General features: G+C 42.6%; 1 protein-coding gene across 4 annotated transcripts in view; it reads left to right on the plus strand.

Annotated features, from left to right (window-relative positions):
- The window catches only part of ets1 (ETS proto-oncogene 1, transcription factor), a 92181-nt gene that overhangs the window by 26465 nt on the left and 41715 nt on the right, over positions 1 to 24001 (plus strand). The window contains exon 1 of one of the 4 annotated variants that reach the window (XM_080214632.1): positions 5078 to 5485. The exons of the other annotated variants lie outside the window; for them this stretch is intronic. Within the exon in view, the coding sequence (XP_080070758.1) occupies positions 5428 to 5485 (58 nt within the window). The 5' untranslated portion in view covers positions 5078 to 5427. Of the gene's footprint in view, positions 1 to 5077; positions 5486 to 24001 lie in introns of those variants that run through there. 4 annotated transcript variants of the gene reach the window in all.

The raw sequence follows: 24001 nt of genomic DNA on the forward strand, positions 1-24001 counted from the left end.
CAGAATTATATCAATATTTTGGTTGAGTGGGTGGAAAAATGACATTGGAACTTAGTCCAGAAAAGTGTAAGGTAATGTATTTGTGGAAAGCAGGCAAAGCAAGGGGATACTCAATAAATGGGAGGATATGAAGAGGGGTAGAGGAAGTGAGAGACTTTGGACTGCATGCCCACAAGTTCCTAAAGGTGGCAGATGGATAACGTGGTAAAGAGAATTTGAAAAGAAATTGGATAAGGTATTTAATTTTTTAAAAAAAGCAATGTAATACTGGAATGGTATAAATTGCTGGAGAGGCCACAGCTAGAATTGTGTTTCCACTTCTGGGTCACCACTAAGATAAAAGCAAATTACCGCAGATGCTGGAACCTGAAACAAAAACAGAAAATGCTCTAAAGTCTGAGTAGGTCTGAGAGAGATCAAAGTTAATGATTCAAGTCTGGATGACTCTTCGACAGAGAGTTGAAACTTTAGCTCTGCTCTCTCCCCACTGACAGACTGACCTACTGAGATTTTTCAGCACTTATATGTTTTTGTTTCTGGTCACCACATTACAGGAAGGGCATAATTGCTCTGGAGAGAGTGCAGAGAAGATTTGTGAGAATATTGCCAGACCTCAAATTGTAGCAATGAGAAGAGATTAGACAGGCTAGGGTTATTTTCCTCAGAATAGAAGAAGCTGAGGAGTTGATCGAATTGAGTGGTACAAAATTATAAGGGATATGGCAGGGTAAAACTACAGATTTCCCTGACTGAGGGGACAGTTACCTGGGGGCATAGATTTAAGGTGATTGGTACAAGGATTAGAGTGGACACAAGGAAAAACTTTTTTCACCGAGAGGATACTCCCTGAATTGATGGTTGAGGCTGAAACTCTCAGCTCATTTAGAAGGTACCTGGATCTGCACCGGAAAAGCTGTAAACTGCAAGACTACGGACCAGGTGTTGGAATTATGGCCAGTGCAGACACAATGGGCTGAATGGCCTCTTTCAGTACCACAACATTTCGATAACCCTATTGCTGGCCAATGAAATTTAAAAATATACAGAGCCATGCAAGTGAATAGGTTTGTCCTAAGCTGCATTTTTAAGGGTAGGTGGAGTAGTTGAGGTGATGAGAGGTGGTGTGGGGCAATTTCATTTGCACAAACTGCAGTTGAGATTTCATTACCTGGGAGAGAAAAAGCTCAAGAGTGCAGAATGTAGTGTTACAGTCATAGCTAGGTTGTAGAGAAAGATCAATTTAGTGTCATATAGGTACATTTAAATGTCCGATGGCAGCAGGGAAGAAGCTGTTCTTGAGTTGGTTGTTACGTGAACTCAGACTTTTATATCTTTTTCTCGATGGAAGAAGGTGGAAGAGAGAATGTCCAGGTCCTTAATTATTTTTTGTTTGTGTTTTGTTTGTGTGCTCACTGTAATAAAATGGAAGCCATGTTTTCACTACTCAGTGCTGACCTCACTCACACCGGGGAGCATCTGAAGTGACGAAAACTTAATAGTCCTAAGCGGTTAGCTCATCGACTTTGTGATTCTGATTGAGCAGATTGTGTCCAGCCCCTCTTTCCAGGACTTCAAAATGTCATCCTCTAGACAAATCAGCACAAGGGCTCAGGCTTTCAAATGGAACATTGAAGTGGATTTTGAACTGGCTGCCTGATATAAAACTGACATTTCAAATTGGCCATCTGTTTAAAACACTGATATCCAATGACTCATTAGCAATGTCATTCAGGTGGCTTCTACAGGGGACATTTCAAGGTTTCTAACCAGTTGGCAAGCTGAAAATCAGCATTAATTCCTTGAGAACCTCTCTGTTGAGATGGATGCAAATAATTCCAGATCATTATTCAAAGCCAAACAGTGTGTTCTCTCCATGTCTTACCCAACATTGTCTCCTCAAACAGCACCACCAAAAATTGATTCATGTCATATGTACCTCCAGAACAGTGATTACGTTTCAAAGAATATTTAATAACTGTGAGGCACGTTACAATGTTCTGAGAATGCAGCCAGTTCTATATATGCTATCTTTCTTACTGATTAGAAGCTATCGGTTAGCTTCTGCAAGCTTTGTGGTTTGAGTTGTATGTGCTTTATTGGCAATGCCCTCATTCCATAATCTGCTGTTGTGGCATCTACCAGCTGAGTCACTGTGTGGGGTGACTGCAAACATTGCATTTGGATCTATTTGACCTAACTCTGTGGCACTGTTGCTGCCACTAATGCTTCTGAGATACTTTGCCTAAACATCTTGAATTTCTCTCCTCCGGGATATCGAGAATTCCAATGGCTACACAGAAAGAATTTACATTTTGACAGCACATCTCAGAGTGACTTAAAAACATTTTTACAGTGAATGAAGCCTTTTTGGAAGCTGTAATGTAGAAAACACAGCAGCCAATTTTCAGACAGCAAGCTCCCATTAAGAGCACTGTGATAAATACCCAGATGGTTTGCATTTTTAGTGATTTTGGTTGATGGGTAAATGTTGGCCAGGACACTGAAGATAGCACCCCAGCTTTTACTCAAATGGTGTCTTACAATCTTTCACACCCATCTGAGAAGGCAGATAAGGCCTTGATTGAATGTGTCTACCAGAAAGCTGCCTCTCTGGCATTGCAACCGTCCTGCGGTACTCCACTGGAATGTCAGCTGAGAATATACCGTAAAGTGACTGGAGACGGGTTTGAACTTGCAATCTTGTGGCTTAGTGAAGAAAATTGCTGCTAATACTAAGCCTTAGCTGTCACCTAAACAATTCAATTTTAGATCCATATCACAAGTGTTTTTGAACTTTATTCATGCAAATTTTCAACCATCAACATATTCTCCACTATAATACTGTACATGTGTGGTTAGGCATGCTTAAAAAACCTCACAAAACATATTGTCCTATAATGGCTGATCAATACTAAGTTGTGGAAACTGGGGAGTTTGAGTCCAGATCTATGTTGTGTTAGCTAATGGAACTCCGGTCAGTGACTGAGGCACACCTAGGCTCAGGAGAAGACTGGAGTGCACACACACACACACACACACACATAACACACACACACACTCCCAGTGAGAGAGATTAGCATTGTGCACATATTGAAATTTGCTGCTAGCTAGCTCTCAGCAAACACCAAACTAACCACAAATCAAACCTAGGACCTCCTGCGCTGCACCACATCCCCAAATCTAATAGTTCCTCCTAATGAAAATGAAAATTGCAATTTTAACATAGCGGATCCCATGGTGTCCCACTGCAGCAGCATAACCTTTGACTCCAAAGGAGAACGATGAGAACAATTGACCAAAATTCTGGTCAGACTTGTGGGTTTTATGGAACATCTGAATAGAGAAGAGACAATGAAGATTTAGGGAGGAAATTCCACAGCTTAGGACCCTCAATACCTGAAGGGACAGCTGCAATGGTCGGCACAGAAGTTAAGGAGAGGCCAGATTTGGAGGAAGCCAGAGTTCACGGAGAGTTGCAGGGATTGGGAGGAATAAGTCAAGAGGCATTTGAACACAAGCATGAGAATTTTTAAATCAAACTGTCCGGGGGCAAGTACATGTCAGCAAGCACAGTACATATGTTATTGGCCTCAATCCTCAGATACACTAACAATTACAAGTCCTTAATCTCAGAATCATTTGTATATTCAAATTAGAGCAGTTGCCTTAAAGTCAGAGGCTAGGTGAGAAACTGAATGTCAAAACCATGCCCCAGATATAAGACTAGCCACAAGCAACATATGGAAAGTAATTCGTGTAAAATAAGTGCTTCTTGCTCCCCTGGTGACTCAGTTATTAAGTCAATGAGCTAAAGCCAGAAAATGCTGGAAATCCTCGGCAGGTCTGGCAGCATCTGTGGAGAGAGAAATAGAGAGATTGTGATCTTTCATCATCAAGCAGCTGAGAATTTCTAACATTTTCCGGCTTTATTCAGATTACTGTGTCTGCAGAATTTTGCTTTTGGATGAGCTGCCTCATTTCAGAATGTTCCAGCATCAGACCCATTACATTTTTAGTGATTTTGGTTGATGGATAAATGTTGGCCAGGACACTGAAGATAGCGCTCCAGCTTTTACTCAAATGGTGTCTTACAATCTTTCACACCCATCTGAAAAGGCAGATAAGGCCTTGATTGAACATGTCAACCAGAAAGATGCCATCTCTGACATTGCAGCCCTCCTTGGGTACTATACTGGAGCATCAGCTAAGAATATACTGTCAAGTGATTGGAGAGAGGCTTGAACTCGCAACCCTATCCCTAACCTGACTGACCTCAGTCGGATACTCTAATTGACCTCGGTGCCATTGGGCCAAATGGACCTGAGCTTATATTCCTGTTGACTCCCATTGGGAAGTTCATAAATGTTGAATGGAGACAGGATTAGGAGTGGTTGTGATGTCTCCTCCAGACAGATGGTGACTCCCACTGTTTGGGTTCCCACAATCTTCTGGGAGAGGTACAGAGGGCATTCAAGCTTAGTGGAACCTAGAAGATGTCCAACACCTCAGGGGAGAGGCTGGATTGGAAGAGCTAACTGTCTTCATCCTGAGTCCCTAGATTCCCTTATCCATCAGTTGCATTGATAAGGAGATAGCCTGGGAACTGATGTCAGAGGGATTCTTAAACCACAACTGAAAAGAACTTTCAGCAACTGAAAGACTTTGGAAAGTTAGACTGATGTTAAAAAATAATTGAAAATAAAAGTCTTCAAGATGTGTGAGAATGAGTAGATTATCGAAGTAGAGGCTAAAGTGGGGGTAGTGTGGCAGAAGTAGGCATGTATACAGATGTGTAGAATGTTGATAGCTTTCTGTTTAATGTTGTTCCCTCTGAACTGCAGCTGGCCAGCTGTGTGCTTACAGCTGGGAAGAGGTCCCAGATTGCAGTCATTTTTTTTCAAATATATTTCAGTGTAAACACATGAGGCTTAAGGTCTGGGAGGTTATGGGAAGAGAGGAAACAACGATTGTAATCTGTTAAAACGCACACACTTCCCCAGAAGAGAGACAGAGAGAGAAAAGAGAGAAAAAAGTAGAAACAGCCTGGCGTCACATCCGCCTGATCCAGTACAGAGAGGGGGGAGATTTAATTATCAGGCTGGTAGCGAAGGAGTCCTCACTGAGATCTGACAGTAAAAAAAAGTTGTGTGTGCGGGAAATTGAGACCTACTCTGAGAGCTGAAGCAGCCTGTGAGCTGAACTGGAGTTCAATCCGAGTCAAACCCACCCAACACACACACACAGAGAGACGCCCTGAATGAGCGAACAACTGAGGCTCGATCAGTGAGATCTACACACACTGATAATAGAGAGAGAGAAAAAACGGAACATCACACAACTCTTGAACCAAGCAGCGCGCCTCCAAGTTTCTGTATCAGTTTTATTAAGTTTTGTTGCGTCTCCACTCCTGGTCTGAGGCGGAGAAGGATGAAGGCAGCCGTAGACCAGCCGACCCTGACTATCATCAAGACGGAGAAGACCGATGGTGAGTTTGAGAGCGGATTTACCTTCTCTCTCTGAGTATTTATGAATGGGGCAGACTCCTAGCTGTCATTCGGTGTCGGTAGGGTGAGGACGTGCCTTCCTTTGGCCATAATGTAGGCTTGTATTTGCTGTTTTAAGTTGCGAGAGGGTATCCTGTACCGTGTTGCTTCCCTGTGTGAATGTATTTATTATTTTATAAAAATGCGTTGATCCTGCCGCCGGCTTGTATTAAGTCACATTTTGCTGCGTGCCAGTTTGGAGTTGGCGATGTGCTGGTGAACTGTCACTCTGACCCTAACTCCTCGGGCTAGGTACCAGAACAAGCCTCTTCCTTATTTAACTGGCAGTCTGGGTGATTGGGCGTCGCAGCCCTGGTTGGAGCTCGGATCTCTCCCGTTGTACGCAGTTTCTAACCCCCAGTGTGTGCTTTCACTGGCCTGGCCTCAGCACTCTGCATTTCATGTTTATTGGACTGTTGCTCAGATAGACACAGATCCAATGTACTTATTCTTTAACCTCTTCCTGGCCACCTCTGATTTATTCCTCTGTGTTTATGTGGGGAGGGCGGGTGGGAGGGAGGGTGACACACTGGGGCTAGTGGATAGAGCTGTTGGTTCATATTGTAGCCGTTACTATAAGGAGGGGTTTCGAGAGGGGGTCTCAGTACCCTGGATGCAGGTGTATCTCATACTGACAGCTGATGGAGCTGATGGCTTAGCTTTTCCTGGGATTTGATTGTAAAGTTCCGAGTTGTAATAAAATCTGTAAATCCATTAGGTGCATGGGGTCCACACTTACAGGAATGGACTTGTGCCAAAAACATCAGGCAGCCTCTGGTTTGGGCGGGGTGGGAATGACTTTCTGAACTCAAAGGTGGCATTCGACAGAGTACAACAATGTTGGGTGATAATGTCTTATTCAGTCCAAAATGAAATGTTTGTCGTGAATAGTCTTACGCCTGCAGTCTTACTTTTAAATAACGCCGAAAACACGCCATCAAGATGTCCCTACCAGCTATTACCTATTTTTTGATAACCATAATGTGTTTTGGAAAAGGAACCCAGATAACATCAGCAGATACAAACACTGAGGTACAGAGGGCGAAGTGCAGCGATGCAACAAGCAGCCTTCGAAAGAGCTGCGGTTCCTATCACACTTCAATGCAGATTTTAAAACCAGGTTGACACAACTTTCGTTAAACTCTTCATTCAACCAGGCTTCCAGGAACTCGCTCCCCTCTCTTGATGTGTTTTATCCTCTGCCCACCACCACTGTGGGAGTTGACGTGCTTGGCTTTATTGTTGCAAAGCGTGCACAAGAGTCTCCTTTATCTGTGAGGGCTGTTTTATAGAATAGCAATTCTCAGTTCCCAGTCATTCGAACGAGCAGCCCAGTTTCAATCTGCTTTTACATTAGGGAGGGAGGCAGAAAGTGAGATTCATCTGAACTCCGCTGACAGCTACAGATTTCTTCAAAAATGGAAAGATACTTTAGTTAACAGGCAAGGTCCAAGCACAAGAGCTCTGGGTTTTGGTATATTTACATTCTGCAGAGAGGCTGCCCAGTACCAGGAAGGGAAGCAGCTGTATCAGAGAGCAGCTTCTAGCACAGCAAGGCCACGGAAACACTCTGCTCACTAACATTTCTGCCTGTGTTGTTGCTGACATCACATCCGAGCTTTGATATATCATCCAAAATAGGCTCAACCTCGGGCTCATTAACATACAATAGCATGGGACTGCATCTGGCTCCACCCGGAGGGGAAAACGCTAACTGGGTCCAATTGACTGCAGCCCAAATAACGGTTGCTTGTCCTCGCAACTGGATTGCGGGTTTCCGCAGACAATCCCCCGCGCTAAACCTCACCGCCGCACGCATCTCTGCTGCTCGGAAGCCTCCTCGTTTGGCAAACCTCAGGGAGGTTGGTGTGTGAGGCTGGTCTGAATGACATGCCCCCTGGGCATCTGGACCTGCTGCTGTTGGGTGGGTGCAGCAGGCACTGGAGAGGCGGATTGATCTGCACCACATCAGTCTGGAGCTCCACATGCCCACTTGCAAATACTTCCTCACTTAAAGGGAAAGCCAACATTAAAAAAAAGACTTTTGTCAATCTCTCCTTAGCCTCCACCTATCAATGGCCCTCTAACCAGCCCCTACTGCAACACCCGACACACACTCAGTGAATCTCACCCTATTTCAGATCTTCTTCAGCTCTGACAAAGGGTCATCCAGACTCGAAACGTTGGCTCTATTCTGTCTACACAGTAAGAAGTCTCACAACACCAGGTTAGTGTCGATAAACTGGTTGGACTCTAACCTGGTGTTGTGAGACTTCTTACTGTGTTTACCCTAGTCCAACGCCGGCATCTCTATCTCTGTTCTGTCTCCACAGATGCTGTCAGATCCGCTGAGATTTTCCAGCATTGTCTGTTCTTGTTTAGTGCATCCACAGTAATTTGCTTTTATCTTAAAGTCTTTTGTGTTGCTTTAGGGACCCCTTCCCCCAAGAAGCTGTAATAATTCACCAGGTACCCCAGATATGGAGCAATTTGTTTGAGCTTAGAGAAGTATGGGGGAGGGAGGTGGTGAGTCATGGTGACCACCCCCCCCCCCCCCCCCCACTTCCTGTCCTCATCCAACAATGCAGGATATGGTGAAGGATCAGCAGGTATGGATCAAGGATGGCCAAACTATTGACATTCCTCCCCTTGCCTCCACCCTGCTCCCCATCACCCCCACACCTGCCCATGCAGGTATCTGATAATTCTGAGCTCCAAGCAGCTAACATAGTTCAAACCTCTCCCTCATTTTCCATTTCTACACTGCCTCATCACCTTCAAAATATTACAGCATCCAACTGCTTTAGTGTTCAGTGACTCTTCCAGAGATGATGCATGCACATCAAAATATGGACATGAGATGAATGGCCAGTTTCTCACGGTGTTGGTTACTTTGTGGCTCAGTGCTGTGCTGAATAGATTGGCCTTCCGTATATTTGGCCTCCTACTGATTTTATAGAGATGTGGGTGTGTGAAATAAGGCTAATAAGAACAGATACTGTAATGTATGGAATGCATGGTGTTTGAAATCTGAAATTCAATCCTTTTATTCTCTACTTTAGGTTATAGTTCCCTTCATTGTTTCCCAGGCCTGTGCATTATGCTTTGTAATGGGTGAGGATGCAGACCCTTGCTTATGCTCTGTCCCACCTGCAGCTAGGTGGATGGGGTAAAAGTCATGGCTGTTGCATTGGGACTTATTTTTTGCTGATAATTGTTGGGCTACACCTGCAAACCCACCCGAACCCTTCACTTAGTTTTAGGCTTTTCAAACTACGAATACCAACAAGACATTTCTAATGTGTTCTGCTCCCCATCCACCATCTCCCCCGCTTCCTCCTTCACCATCACTCTTATACTATTCCCTCTGCTTCTGTTTTCACTCCCTTACACTCTTCCTTCTCTCTCCCTCTTACCCTGATCTCTATTCCTCACTCTCCCTTTTCCTCACTCTTTCTCCACTCCACACTCCTCACCCTCCCTCTGCTTCCTCTCACTGTGCTCCTTCTACTCCAGCCTCCATCCCTCTGCTCCTTCTTCCACTCCCTCATCCTCCCTCACCCTCCCTCTGTTCTCTTCACCCCCATGCTTTCTCTCCTTCACTCACCCCTATTCCCATTCCCCCTGCTCTTTTCCTTCATCCTCCCTCTGTTCCCTCGCCTTCTTAGTCACTCTGTTCTCCATCCCTTTATTTCCATGGAACTACCAATGAAACTTTAAATTCAAAGCCAACACAAAATTGTTGAAAATAAGTCACAGTTTTTTTTGTGCGTGTCAAAGTGAGGGATGTGAATTCTGACTTGGCTTCCCTCCTGACCACAGCCTCCAGTCAACAGATCCCCTGGATCCGCCCGTATGATGCTGCCCAAATATGTGCAGCTGTTTCACAGTGTACGTTGGAGCTAGACTGAACGAGCAAGTATATTCATAACCACAAACCTTCTGAAACTTAGGAGAATTTTAAAAGAAAAATCTTTGCCATTTTTCCCTGGGTTAGGTACAAAGTGAAGCTCCCTCTACACTGTCCCATCAAACATTCTCAGGGAGGTACAATCCAGAGTGATTGTCTCTTTACTCTTGTTGGGTCTTGTCACTGTTCTTTAACGAGTGCATTGATGCATCTAGAAGTAGCAATAATTCTAATCTCTGAATGGATGAGCCAATTAGTGTTGAATGAAGTAAAATTCTTCACCATCGCCCCCCAACCCCCTGCACCGCCGCCGCCACCACCAACCACCCCCCCCCCCCCCCCCTCCCCAAACACCACCAACACCATTTTGTTTTCTATTCTTTGTAAGTTTCGGTCTTAGTATCACTCTCAGTTAGCAGCACCTGTTCTCAGCATATCTTTTGTTTTATTTCCCATCACCATTCCCTTTAAGACCAATTAATGATTCTATTAAGACCAATTTATTCAACCATTCCCACCTTCCACCATATCATAGATCTTCTTTCGTCCATTTTCCACCCACCTCTTGCTCAAAATCTTGCACATGTCTTAACATTTTCCAGTTCTGATGAAAGATCATCAACTTGAAACGTCGTGTCTCTTTCTCTCCACAAATGCTGCCTGACCTGCTAAGTATTTTCAGCATTTTCTGCTTTAATTTCAGTGTTGAATTAATGGTAACTTTGTGTAATAAGCGCTGGTTTGAGGCTTTCCATTGCTATTAGCATAACTCAAGTTCAACTTTGCTGAGTTGCAAACATTCAGTTACTTTGAACAGAGGGATCCGTTACTGATGTTCTAAAATAGTAACAGTTTCACGCAGGAGAAGCCCATGTAACCTTCTTATCCATAATATCGGTTTTGATAGCCCCTCATTTGTTGACAATTCTTTCTTGAAATCTATTAGTGTGTCTTAATTCTGTACCTGTAACCTGTTTCTCTTATCCTTTTAGTTAAATAGGCCAACCTGCATTTACTCTTTTCCTTTGATGTATTTTGTACCCGTTGTGTTTACATTGCATAAAAAAGCTTAGTTGTGTCGCATTTTGTCCAAACCTTTCAGAATTCCAAAAATATCATTTTCCCTCTCAGCCTTCTCTTTTCAGGTGAGAAAAGACCCAGGGCAATCGATCTTTTCTCATGCATAGTTTCCCATAGTTCTGAGATAAGTTCAGTGTAGGTCATTTCTTTATCATACTTTGTCTGTGTTTACTATCTGCTCTTCATAATCCTCGGATAACAGGGCAATAAGATGTGAGCTTAACTTTGCAGTAAAGTAGCCCTCCTGGATCGCAAATGTGATAAAGTCGGTTTGAGGTGGATTTTGCAATTTGCCCTGTAGTTTCCACAGTGATATTGATTAAATTTGCATGGCGCCTGAAATCAGTGAAACTGTATGTTCAACAGCATAACATTAGATAGTACGCTAGTTCATCAGTACATTAGTGTGTAATACATCAGCAATCAATACACTAGTAACTGATTCACCAGTACAGCATTGATTATTACATGAATAACCAGTTCACCCGTAACTAGTGCACCAGCATACCAATACTCTAGTAGCCAGTTTACAATACTGGATGGTTTTGTTTGGATGAATTTCCAGCTGAGTGTTCTGAGTTCTACTTCTGTCTTCTTCATAGATAATGGTGCAGTGTTTCAATGCAATGGCATTACTTTCGAACTGCGATCTCTCAATTCATTGGCTTAAATTTAATAAAGTTCTATTTAGTGAATGCGACTCATGTGTTCCTGATTAGTTGACATAATTCTGCTGGAATGTCACTGTCCGTGCAGTCTGCCCAGGCAGATTCCATGAAACCACAATTTAGAAGACAAGTGACATTACTCATTTCATTTGCCTTTTCTTTAAGGGAAAAGAAAAATGAAATATTTTTATTCATTATTTTTGGGGGAGGTTTTCTGTGCTCGCTGTCAGAGAGATTGAGGTCTGGAAAGTCTGAAATGTTCCTTTTCATGAATGGCGGAGAGGCCCGGGTTGTTCACAAGAGGTTGAGGGGGTCACCACTTGCATGACAAAAAAAAATCTCTCAGACTCGGGAGTGGAATGAGAAAGGAATCCTGTACTTCTTCACATGAATAACATGAATCAACTGATTTTTTTTTATGTGTTGAAGGAATGAACATATGAATTAGAAGCAGAAGTAGGACATTCATCCCCTCAAGCCTGGGCCACCATTTGCTGAGATTATGGCTGCTCTCTTTCTATTTTGAATTCCACATTCCCAGTTACCTGCAGCCTTCAGTTCCCTTAACTAACAAGAATCTATCTACCTCTGCCTTAAAAATATTCAATGATCCCAACTCCACCGCCATCTGAGGCAGAGAATTCCAAAGTCGCTCAACCCTTGGGAAAGAAAAAAATATACTTCATCTCCATCTTATAAAGACAACCTCTAATTTTAAATCAGTGCCCCTATTTATGGACTCCCTCACAAGAGAAAACATTTTTTCCATGTCTACCTTGTTAGGATTATCAAGGGTCTTATATACTTCAATCAAGTCATCCTTCAATCTTTGAAACTCCAGTGGAAATACGCCCAGCCCATCCAAACTTTTTGCATAAGACAACATGCCCAATCTAGGTATCAATCTAGTAAACCTCCTCTAGTTGCCCTAATTCATTTATATCTTTCCCTTAATGAGAAAATCAAGACTGCACACAGTGTTCGAGATGTGGATTTACCAGTGCCCTATGTAGCTGAAGCATAACATTCTTACTTTTATGTTCAGTTCCTCTCATAGTATAGAATAGCATTCTATTAGCCTTCTTAATTATTTGTTGTATCTGTGCGCTAATTTTAGTGCTAGAACACCTGGATCCCTCAGCACCTCAGAATTCTGCAATCATTCTCCATGGAAGTAGTACTCTTGCTGCCAAAGTGAACACTTCACATTTTCCTACAAACCTATCTATATCTGTCTGCAACTTCTTCGTTCTGCACTGTTAGAGATGCTGTCTTCATATGAGATATTAAACCAAGTGTAAACTGAGATATTTTTCAATAGAAACTTTCAACACCCCCAAAGCAATTCATGGTACAACCAAATGGAAATTTGTCTGCCTAGCAATAAATGATTCCCTAGCATTATACAAAGAAAAGCAGCAAAGTTCTCCACAGTGTCCTGGCCATTATTTACTCCTCAGTCAAAACCACTAAAACTAGATTATTACATAGAAGTTACAGCACATAAACAATCCACTCATCCTAGTTAGTCTGTGCTGTTGTTTATACAACACGTAAAGCTTCTCCCTTTTTACATCTGACCCCATCAACATTAGCTTGGTTCTTTACTCCCTCATGTAACTTACTCCCTCCCTTATCTAGCTTTCAATCTCCAGTGAGCAAGTACCTATTCAATTCACCTCAACCGCTCCTTGTGGTTACCTGGCCACTTATCGCATTGCTGTTTGTGGGACCTTGCTGTTTGCAAATTTGCTGTTGCATTTCCCTGCAATATAGCATTACAAAATCAAAAATACTTCATTTGCTGTAACATGCTTTGGCATATCACGAAGTTGTTAAAGGTGTGATGCAAATGCCAGTTTTTTATTATTATTATTAATAATAAATCTAGGGATGACCAAGGTCATACTGATTGAAACAGGGTGAGGGATGACTAGGTTATTTGTGAGGTTATTATAGCAAAGTAAGATTTTTTCCAAAGCGATGTTTGAATTGATTGAGTCAAACTCTAAACTGAGCTAATATGTTTTGAGAAGTGTGAAGGCAAAGCCACAATAACTCAAGTGAGCTGATAAATGTTATTAGGTCTCTCCTTTTCTCAGTTTCACGACCGCCTCCTCGAAACTGCAGGCAAGGACTTACTACTTTTCTAAGCAAACATGTTTCCAATCTCAAGACTGGCACTTGTTGTCTTCTGCTCTTCCTTCGCCTCCTGCAGGTGGGGTGCTACTCCGGAGCCATCACATTCGACCATTTTTCAACCCCTGGGCTCTCAGGTGCTCAAACTGCTTGTAGATTACGAGCAGCTCTTAGAGGAATGCATGCAAATTCTGTATTTTTATGCCATTTAATGGGAGCGCAGAAGGTACTTCTCATTGATATCTGGGTCTGGTCTATGGCTCCTGCAGTCTAGAGAATCTAAAGAATGAATAATTCTAACTGAGTGGAAATCATGCCGTAATTTCAAAAAGATAAGGTAGGGGAGCTATAGTCATTAATTTCAGGTGGCATTATAGTAAGCTGGATGTACCATTCTTCAATGTGAAAAGGGATGTTGTGTCATGCAAGACACATGTTTCCATGTTTCTAAGGTGGAACAATGGGCTGGATTCTCCAACCTTGCCTGCAGCTGTATTTCTCCAGACCTGCTGTATTGAACAGAGATTTGGCTGAGTGCCAAAGCCTCAATTCTTGCTGGCAGGTGGGGTGGCGCATGAACAGCCAGAGAATTCTGGCCAATGTCTTCCTAAGGCCCCAAAATCCAATTGTTGTTAAGAAAACACAGCTTCATGTCAATTAGAGTTAATTGTTAGTTGCAATTGTTGGTTGGAAAATGTAGCTTCAAGCTCCAGTTCAGGTGCATCTGGCATTAAAAAACTTGATTTCTTTATTTAAAATAAAAGACATGTATTCATATGGTACTTTTCATGAGCAGTATGTCTCTGCAATTGGTAATGAGATACATTTTGAAGTGAGGTCGCATTGAAAACACAACAGGCAATCCAACACCCAGAGCAGTTATATCATGTGTTAGATAATAGAAAAAGAGTTCCTTTTATATTGTCTCATCTTACACTGCAAAGGGCAGTTACAGTATAGGTTCATTACAGAGTAAAACTTTCCCAACCTTGTACCATTAAATTCTCCCAACGCAGGGTTAGATACAGAGGAAAGCTCCTTCTATATTGTCTCATTAAAAACTACCAGGGAAGGTACAACACAGGTTTTATGTATTATAAAAGTAAGGATCCCTCTGCGTGCAATGTCAACCAGAAAATGCCCAAATACATTAGTGTGCCATTTTCCATTTTATGGACCAGGCATCCCCTGGCCTGTTGGAGACTGGTCACCAGTTACACGCAGTTTGGAAGGCAGGAATACAAGAATAGAGTACAGAAATAAAGTAAAAGCTATGAAATACAAGAAGAGGTAATATAGAATAAAGGATATAATTCTAATGGGGGTGTAGATGTCGTATATATGCACTAACTATTGAAAGGGGTAAGGTAGGTTAGGAAAGCCATATGAGATCTTGGGCTTTATAAGTAGAGGCACAGAGTACAAAAGCAAGGAAGCTATGATGAACATTCATAAAACACTGGTTCGATCACAACTGGAGTACAGTGTTCAATCCTGGGCTCTCTACATTGGAAGGATGTGAGGAAAATAACATGCAGAAAATATTTACACAAATGTTTCCAGGAATGAAGGACTTCAGTAATGTGGAGAGATTGGAGAAGTTGGGGTTATTTTCTGTAGAGAGGAGAGTTGAGAGGAAATTTGATCAACATGTTCAAAATCATGAGAAGTCTGGACAGAGTAGATAGAGAGAAACCGCTCCCATTGGCAGAAGAATCAAGAACTAAGTGATGCTGATTTATGGTAAATGGTAAAAGAAACAAAGGCAATTCTGAAAGAAATGTACAATCAGTGGTTAGGATCTGGAATGTAATACTTGAAAGTGTGGTGGAAGCATATTCAATTGTGGTTTTCAAAAGGGAGTGGGATAATGATATAAAGATAAATACTTTGCAGGGCTGCAGGGAAATAGCAGGGAAGCGGGATTAGCTGGGTTACTCTTGCAGAGAACAGACACAGACGCACCAGGCCTTCTGTGCTCCAAACTCTCCATGATTGTAAGTCTTACTACGATTAAGAGAACTTTGGTGAGACCACACCTGGAATGCAGTCCCCATTTTTAAGAAAGGAAATGCTTGCATTTGTTGTGCTGTTAAGACTGCCCTTTGATGAGAGGCTGAGTAAATTGGGGCCTGTATTCTATGGAATTTAGAAGAGTAAGGGATGACCTCAATGAAATATGCAGAATTCTGAAGGTACTTGACAGGGATGACATTGAGACCCTGGTTGGGGAATCTAGAAGAAAAGGCTACATCCTCAGGATGAAGGATCCATCATTTAGGACTGAGATGAGAAGAATTTTTTTTTCACTCGTGTTGTGAATCTGTTTTTATGTTCTGCAGATGTTTGTGGATGCCCCATTGTTGAGTATATTCAGAGCTGAGATAAACATATTTTTTGTCTTTTAGTGACTCAAGGAATATGGGGAGCAGCTGGGAGACAGGGCAGATCAGCCATGATGGTATTGAATGGGTGGACCAGGTGCAAGGGACCTTTTGGTTTACTCCTGCTCCCCCTTCTTAGGTTCTTGTGTTTTGGCAGAGATGAATGAGATTGGGACATGGTATGAGATCAATATGGAGGGAGCTTCACTCTGCATCTACCTAGTGTGCCTAACAAGAAAATGATTGGTAACAATAATGATAACTGGAAGTCGGAATGTGTGTTATGCCAACATCACATATCTTGGACGTGAAATCCACTATTTGTGGGGTGAAGATTGAAACATTTCCATTGTATAGCACTGGCAGATTGTTGGTATCTTGAGTGCAATCACCTCACATTATCAAATTGTGAAATTATTTCTGTTATTTTCTCATACTTTATTCTGAGAATGTTACCAGTCAATGAGAACCTTGTCGTAGAATCATACAGCACAGAAAATGCCCTTTGGCCCATCGAGTCTGAACTGACAATAACCATGGTTTCTCCAGATATCTGTTAAACTAATACAACATAGGTATTTATTGTAGAATAGATTCTGCTCTTCACTGAACATATATTGAAAGTATGCCTTGATGTCAGGAGTTGCACTGTCATTTCTGACTGAAAGACTAAAATAGTGAGACAGATGGTGATCAGAGGACCATGTTGTTCAGTCAGAGTACTTCTGTGCAGCCAGAAAGGGTATCTTTATTGTAACTCATTTTATATACAAACATACAAACAAGGAGAGGGAGTAGGTTACTTGGCCCTTTGAGCCTGCTCCATCGTTCAGTAAGATCATGGCTGATCTGACTGTAACCTCCCACTACTCCAATAATGCTTCAACCCCCCCTGTTATCAATAATCTATCCACCTCTGCCTTAAAAACATTCAAAGAGTCTGCATTTTGAGGAAGAGAGTACCAAATACTCACCACCCTCTGAGAGAAAAACATTCTTCTCATTCATCTCTGTCTTAAATCTCCTTTTAAACAGTTCTAGATTCTCCCACAAGAAGAAACACCCTTTCCACATTGACCCTTTCAAGACACCTCAAAATCTGATACATTTCAATCTAGTCACCGTCTTACTCTTCTAAAGTCCAGCCGATATAAACTTAGCCCTTTGTTTGCATTCCCATGTCCTTGCTCAGCCTGTGAAAGAGGAACGCTGGAACAAGAAATTACCATTAAGTCCTTTGAGCCTACTCTGCCATTCAATTAGTTCATATGAGATCTGTACCTCCACTTTATTTACCTATCTTAACTACATTTCCCTTCTTCCCAAAAAATCTAATAATCAAATACATTGCGTTGCGAATTACTAAGCCATGCAGACCAGAAGAACCCATATTTACACTTGTGATTGCTGTGCTAATTACAGTAGAGAGTTAACACATTTGCCTATGTAGCTCAAATCAGGGAGGACACCCAATCTCTTCTTGCTTCTGATCAACCTGTGCCGGAAATTGTATGTGGGTATCAAGTGTAACTAGTTTGGGTTCTGCTCTGAAAAAAAATGTTCATGTCCATCATCCATATTGAAATCAAACAATTTAGGAGGTGGAGGTGGTGAGAGTGGAGGACTCGATTATTCTTGAGCAAGGCACCATCCTTAGGAGAGAGGGATTCATATTGAAGGATGATGAGGTAAAAAAATTAGGGTGGGAATGCAGTCCTGATCCAAATGTGGCAATTACTACAATGTGAAGCTGTCATAGAGGATTCTCTGTATAAAGTTCAAGAACTGCAGTCCTTCACACACACTGCAATTTCTTAGCACAGTCTGCAGAAGGGTTTATAGGGATTGACATAAAGTAAACAGTTCCTTGTGTGGGTGTGTGAGTGGGTTCCATTTCCAGATGGTTCACAAGTTCATCAAAACTCAACATAATAAGTTCCAAATAAAGCAACAGATATGGTTTTAATCCTGTAGCCAATGAAAGATGAGAATTTTTTGTAAAATTTCCAACATGCAATCTTTTAAAAAATTAAGATGAACCGTTTTTAAATTTGAGTTCAGTAACTTTCTCTGACAAGAGATTTTCTGTGCTGTGCACAGAGATATAACTCCCATTAACTCAAAGTCTGATAGCAACCAATTCTTGATTATTGAGCAATAGTTTGTCGAGGATATCTCGGTTTATTGTTGGTCGCTTCAAACACTGCTGAAATAAGGTGTGAACAATTCAGTTGACCAAGTGTGGCATTAAGGAGTCCTTGTGATGTCAATGGGAATCAGAGGTAAAACTCTCTAACGGCTGGAGTCACGCCTAGCTCAAATGATGGTGGTTGTCATTGTTGAAGAGCCACCACTTCTAGAACACACAAATGCCAGACACTGACCATTTCCAACAACAAGATTCTAACCACTTCCCTTGATATTCAATGGCATTGCCGTTGCTGAATATCTTCCCCACCCTGCTCAAATCAACCTCTTGGGAGTGACTAATGACCAGAATCAAACCCACACCAGCCATATAAATTCCGTGGCTGTAAAAGTAGACTAGTAGTCTGGAATTGAATTGAAAATTCAATTCAAGAATTTGGTTAGCATCAGTTGAAGAAGGCACCTTCTTCAGGCAATTAGGGATGGGCAATAAATGGTGGCTTTACTGAGTAGTGCCCACATCCCATGAATGAATAAAAAAAGTAATTTGAGGTCTTCAGTGCTGCTACTTGTCACAGATTGTGGAGCAAGATATAGGGGTGGACATTCATAAGAACATAAGAAATAGGAGCAGGAGTAGGCCATCTAGCCCTTTGAGCCTGCCCCGCCATTCAATAAGATCATGGCTGATCTGAAGTGGATCAGTTCCACTTTCCCGCTTGCTCCCCATAACCCTTAATTCCCTTATCGATCAGAAATCTTTCTACTTGTGACTTAAACATATTCAGCGAGGCAGCCTCCACCACTTCAATGGGCAGAGAATTCCAGAGATTCACCACCCTTGGAGTGAAGAAGTGAATTCAAATGAGTCAGGGTTGAGATTGGAGGCCAGAAGGCACACAAGATACTGCTGGCCTTCATGCCAATTCCTTGCCATCTTCCCAAATCTGAGCCGTTTTTAATAAGGGCAGCTCGGGGATTGGATAGGCTACTTACCACTTCCCAGAGGACAGCTAATTCAAAGTATTTAATGCTAATAGGTATCATTCCCTCATTGATTAAGATTTTCAGTTGACAGTGGAGGCAGTTCCATGTTGGCCTGGATGACATTGAAGCCAACATCGTGGACTCAGGGCAGTAAGTGAAAGTGGGGCAAAGGGTCACATGATGGCTACCCCCTCCCCCACCACGAATAGTAACACAGCTGCGGTCACTGGCCTCCTCCTTGGAGGGGATTGCCCCTCCATGGGTCACTGCATCCATTTTAAATACAAAAAATTGACCTCTTCCCTCTTTGCCTCCATCAGCCAGTGGGACTGCCAACATGTCAGTATCGGCAGGTTTCCAATTGGCCTAAATTGGGTGGTAAGCCCACTATGTGACATTAATTGGTCTGGCACTTTAAAAATTTGACTGGGCATGTCTGGGACATACTGTGCAGGGTCAGGTCCTGGAACTGAACCAGTGGTCTGGTTGCAGACCAAGAATTGAAACCCCTGGCTTTGGTTAGTGCTTGCAAGCAGTGCAGACTTGATTCAGGACAATGTTTATAATGATTAAAAGATCTTGTGCCATGTATAGACATCCTGTCCCCAACCTCACTTCCTGGTCATGATGTGGAGATGCCGGCGTTGGACTAGGGGTGGGCACAGTAAAAAGCCTCACAACATTTGGTTAAAGCCCAACAGATTCATATGGAATCACGAGCTTTCAGAGCGCTGGTCCTTCATCAGACGAGTCTCACTTCTTACTGTGCTCATTTCCTGGTGGCATGGTTTTTATCATTATTTGGTGTCAACATTTTTGGTTATAAATTGGTGTGGCAATTTGATAAGTCAGCTGTTTTGATGTGAATGTGTTCTGTGGCCTAATGGTGACTCAGTAGAGCAGGTTACTGAAGTCCCCTCCCAACTCTATCACCATCATTTTTAAAATTCATTCATGGGATGTTGGTGTTGCTGGCTGAGCCAGCATTTATAACCCATCTCTAATTACCCTTAAGAAGTGGTGATGTGCTCTCTTCTTGAACCAGTGTTTTAGTAACACCCACAGTACTGTTAGGGAGAGAGCTCCAGGATATTGACCCAGTGACAGTGAAGGAACAGCAATATATTCCCAAGTTAGGATGGTGTGTAACTTAGAGGGGAACATCCATGTAATGGTGTTTCCAGGTATCTGCTGCACTTGTCTTCCAAGTTGGTAAAGATTGAAAGTTTGGAGGGTGCTGGCAGAGGAGCTTGGATAGTTGCTGTAATACATCTTGTAGCTGGTACACATTGCTGCCACAGTGATGGTGAAAGGGGTACCCAAACAAGCGGCTGCTTTGTCTAGGAAGTTCTCAAGCCTCTTGAGTGTTGTTGGAGCTGCATTCATTCAGACAGTGGCAACCATTCCATCACACGCCTGATTTGTGCCTTGTGGGCAGAGTTTGGAGAGCAAGGAGATGAATTACTTGCCACAGAATTCCCAGCTCTGACCTGCTCTTGTAGCCACCATATTTATATGGCTGATCTTGTCCAGTTTCTGAGCAATGGTTACAACAACACCCCCCCCATCCCCCAGAATGTTAATAGTGAGAGATTCAATGATGGTAATGACATTGAATGTCAAGGGGCAATGGTTAGATTCTCTGTTGTTGGAGATGGTCATTGCTTGGCACCTATGGGGTGCAAATGCTACTTGCTACTTTACAGCTCAAATCTGGGCATTGTTCAGGTCTTACAGGGGACATGGACTGCTTAAGAATCTGAGGAGACATGAATGGTTCTGGACATTGTGCAAAATCATCAGCAAACATCCCCATTTATATCTTATGATGGAAGGAAGGTCATTGATGAAGCAGCCAAAGATGGTTAGGGCTAGGACACTACTCTGAGGAACTCCTGCTGTGATGTCCTTGGACTGAGATGATTGACCTCCAACCAACTTTTGCAAGATCAACCAGTGGCAAGTTTTTCCCTTATCTCCTTGACTTCAGTTTTGCTAGAGTTCCTTGTTTATTAGTTAATTTATTAGTGTCACAAGTAGGCTTACGTTAACACTGCAACGACGTTACTGTGAAAATCCCCTAGTCGCCATACTCCATCGCCTGTTCGGGAGAATTGAGCATGGCCAATGCACATAACCAGTAAGTTTTTCGGATTACAGGAGGAAACTCGAGCACCCAGAGGAAACCCACACAGACACAGGGAGAACTTGCAAACTCCACACAGTCACCTAAGGCTGGAATCAAATCTGGGTCCCTGGCCCTGTGAGGCAGCTGTGCTAACCAATGTGCCACTGTACCTTCTCACTCTTGGTCAAATGCTGCCTTGATATCAAGGGCAGTTACTTTCATCTCATCTCTTGAATTTAGCTCTTTTCTCCATGTTTGGACCAAAGCTGTAAGGAGATCAGGAACTGAGTGACCCCAGTTGAACCTAAGCTGAATGTCAGTGAGCAGATTATATCCAAGTAAGTAAAGTCAAGGATGGTAAACTTCTCCTCTTGTTGGTTCCCTCACCACCTGTCGAAGACCCAGTCTAGCAGCTATGTCCTTTCAGACTCAGTTCATTTGATCAGTAGTGTTGCTACCAAGCCGCTTTAGGCAATGGGCATTGAAGTCTCCCACCAGAGTACATTCTCTGTTCTTGCCACCCTCTGCACTTCTTTTAAGTTGTGTTCAACATGGAAGAGTACTGACAGCTAAGTGAAGATAGTCCAGCAGGACATTTCCTTGCCTACCTTTGATCTGATGCTGTGAGACTTCATCCAGAGTTGACGTTGAGGACACCTCTGTATACCTGACTGTGTAACAGTGTCCCGTCACCTCTGGTAGCTCTTTCCTGTAAGTGGGACAGGACATATCGAGGAATAGTGACGGTGGTGTCTGGAGTGCTGTTTGTAAGTTACAATTCTGTGGGTATGACTATGTCAGGCTGCTGCTTGTCTAATTTGTGGGACAGTCCTCCTAACTTGAGCACAGGTCCCCATTATGTTAGTTAGGAGGGTCAGCAAGGTTGGGTGTGCCATTGGCCACTTCTGTTGCCTGCATCAGTGCCAGTTGGCCCATCCGGTTTCATTCCTTTTAGACTTTGTCGCAGTTTGATACAAATGAGTGAGGGCAATTAAGAGTCAACCACATGTAGACCAGATCAGATAACGATTGAAGATTTTCTTCCTTAAAAGACATTGTTGAATCAGATGACAATCAACAATGGCTTTAATGGTCACCGTTAGACTAGTTTTCAATTCAGGTGTATTAATTGAATTTAAATTCCACCAGCTGCAAGATGAATTCAAACCCCATGTCCATGGTGCATTAGCCTAGGCCTCTGGACTCCTAATCTGACAATGTTATCACTGCACCATCATCTCCCTCTTGTACCAAATAAAATATCTATTATTTGACTGCAATTTATTAACATTATTCTATCCTGTGGTAAATTTTGAGCATGTATAGTTGAAAAATGAAATGACTGATGAATTCTTGGACCCACACTGCAATGGCTGGGCAAGTGAGGAAGGTTATTGGTATGATAATGCTATATGTATATATGAAAAATGAAAGACAAGCAAAGATCCATCTGTTCATCTAGCTGATCCCACACAACTGTAATAACTTGTGGGACACACTGGTGTAGTGATAATGTCATTTGACTGGCAATCAAGGAACCCTGGAAAATGCTTGAGAACTCTCCACTCACCTGACGAAGGGGCAAACCCTGAAGGCTTGTGGGTTTACTATCAAATAAACTTGTTGGACTTTAACCTGGTGTTGTGAGACTTCTTAAAATGCTCTGAGGACATGGGTTCAAAGCCCAGCGAAACACTGGTGGAATTTAAAATCTTTTAAGGGAGGAAATCTGGATTAGGTGTGACTCCAGACTCAGCAATGTGGTTGACGCTTAACAACCCTGTGAAATGGCAAGCCACTTGATCTAAGGGCAATTAGGGATGGGCAACAAATGCTGGCCTTACCAGTGACACCCATAAAACTAAAAACCCTGCCCATACCACCCAGCACCATGTAGGCACCAGCAGGTGCAGAAAGCTGAGTAACAACTCTGATTTAATGAGATTGGAAACATCAGGAAAATCCCTCTGTGATCATGTACCCTGCCCCCCGCCCCCGCCCCCGGCCTTGCCAGCCTCTCTTCGTGGCAGTTTAGCAATGTGGCCTGTTTCTGTGCAGCAGATTCTGTCATGAGGTGATCAAAACAAACACTCAACACTCTGACCTGTATTAAGGTATGAAGCAATCACACCCCACAACAAAATTAAGTCCAGGTCTCACTTGATGAACACAGCATTTACCACACAAGTTTCACAGACCCACTGTTCTCTGGGAACTAGTTCCCCCTTGCATAACTTGTAGGAGAATCCCCATACCCTCCATAATTTATTCAGTTGTAATAATTGATCCACGTAAATGTATAAACTGAGACAAAATCATCATTTGAAGTCCATAGTATAAAATGTAGTGACTTACCTTGTAGAGTCTATATGGGTGTAAAGTTTCTTAACTAGGATTCGAGGGTGAACAGAGAGTTTATACATTCTCCCCACATCAGCATGAGTTTCCTCTGAGTGCTTGCGTTTCCTCCACAGTCCAAAGATGTGCAGATTAGCCATGCCAAATTGCCCTTAGTGTCCCAAGATATGTAGGTCATGTGGATCAGCCATAATAAATGTGCAGAGTTATGGGGATAAGGTGGGGTGTGGGCTTGGGTATGATGTTCTTTTGGGGAGCTGATGCAGATCCAATGGGCCAAATGGCCTCCTGCACTGTAGGGATTCTATGGTCCAAAGGGATTCTACAGAGTCAGTAGTATATTTGTTTTTTAGAGTTCTTGTGTAATTTTCAGTTAAATGTTGATAGTAGAGAAATGACATCATGGATGTATGGGGTTTCTAGTTATTGGGTGAGGAACTGAAGGTCATAATGGGCCTGAAAAAGTATTGGGAATCGTTCCCTGTGCTGTAGAAAAGAGACTTTCACATCTTGGCCCCATTAAGAGGATTTCAGGATCAATTCTACTTTCCCTCTGCCCAATCCTGTCATGAGTAGAAAGGAGGTAAGTTGGAACCTTACTAATTATGAGTGACCACATGTAAAATGCAAAAGAGGCTGAGGTATGAATAATACAT

The sequence above is a fragment of the Carcharhinus amblyrhynchos genome, chromosome 29 (genome assembly GCF_965287045.1).
Source record: "Carcharhinus amblyrhynchos chromosome 29, sCarAmb.v2.hapA, whole genome shotgun sequence".
Lineage (NCBI taxonomy): Eukaryota > Metazoa > Chordata > Chondrichthyes > Carcharhiniformes > Carcharhinidae > Carcharhinus > Carcharhinus amblyrhynchos.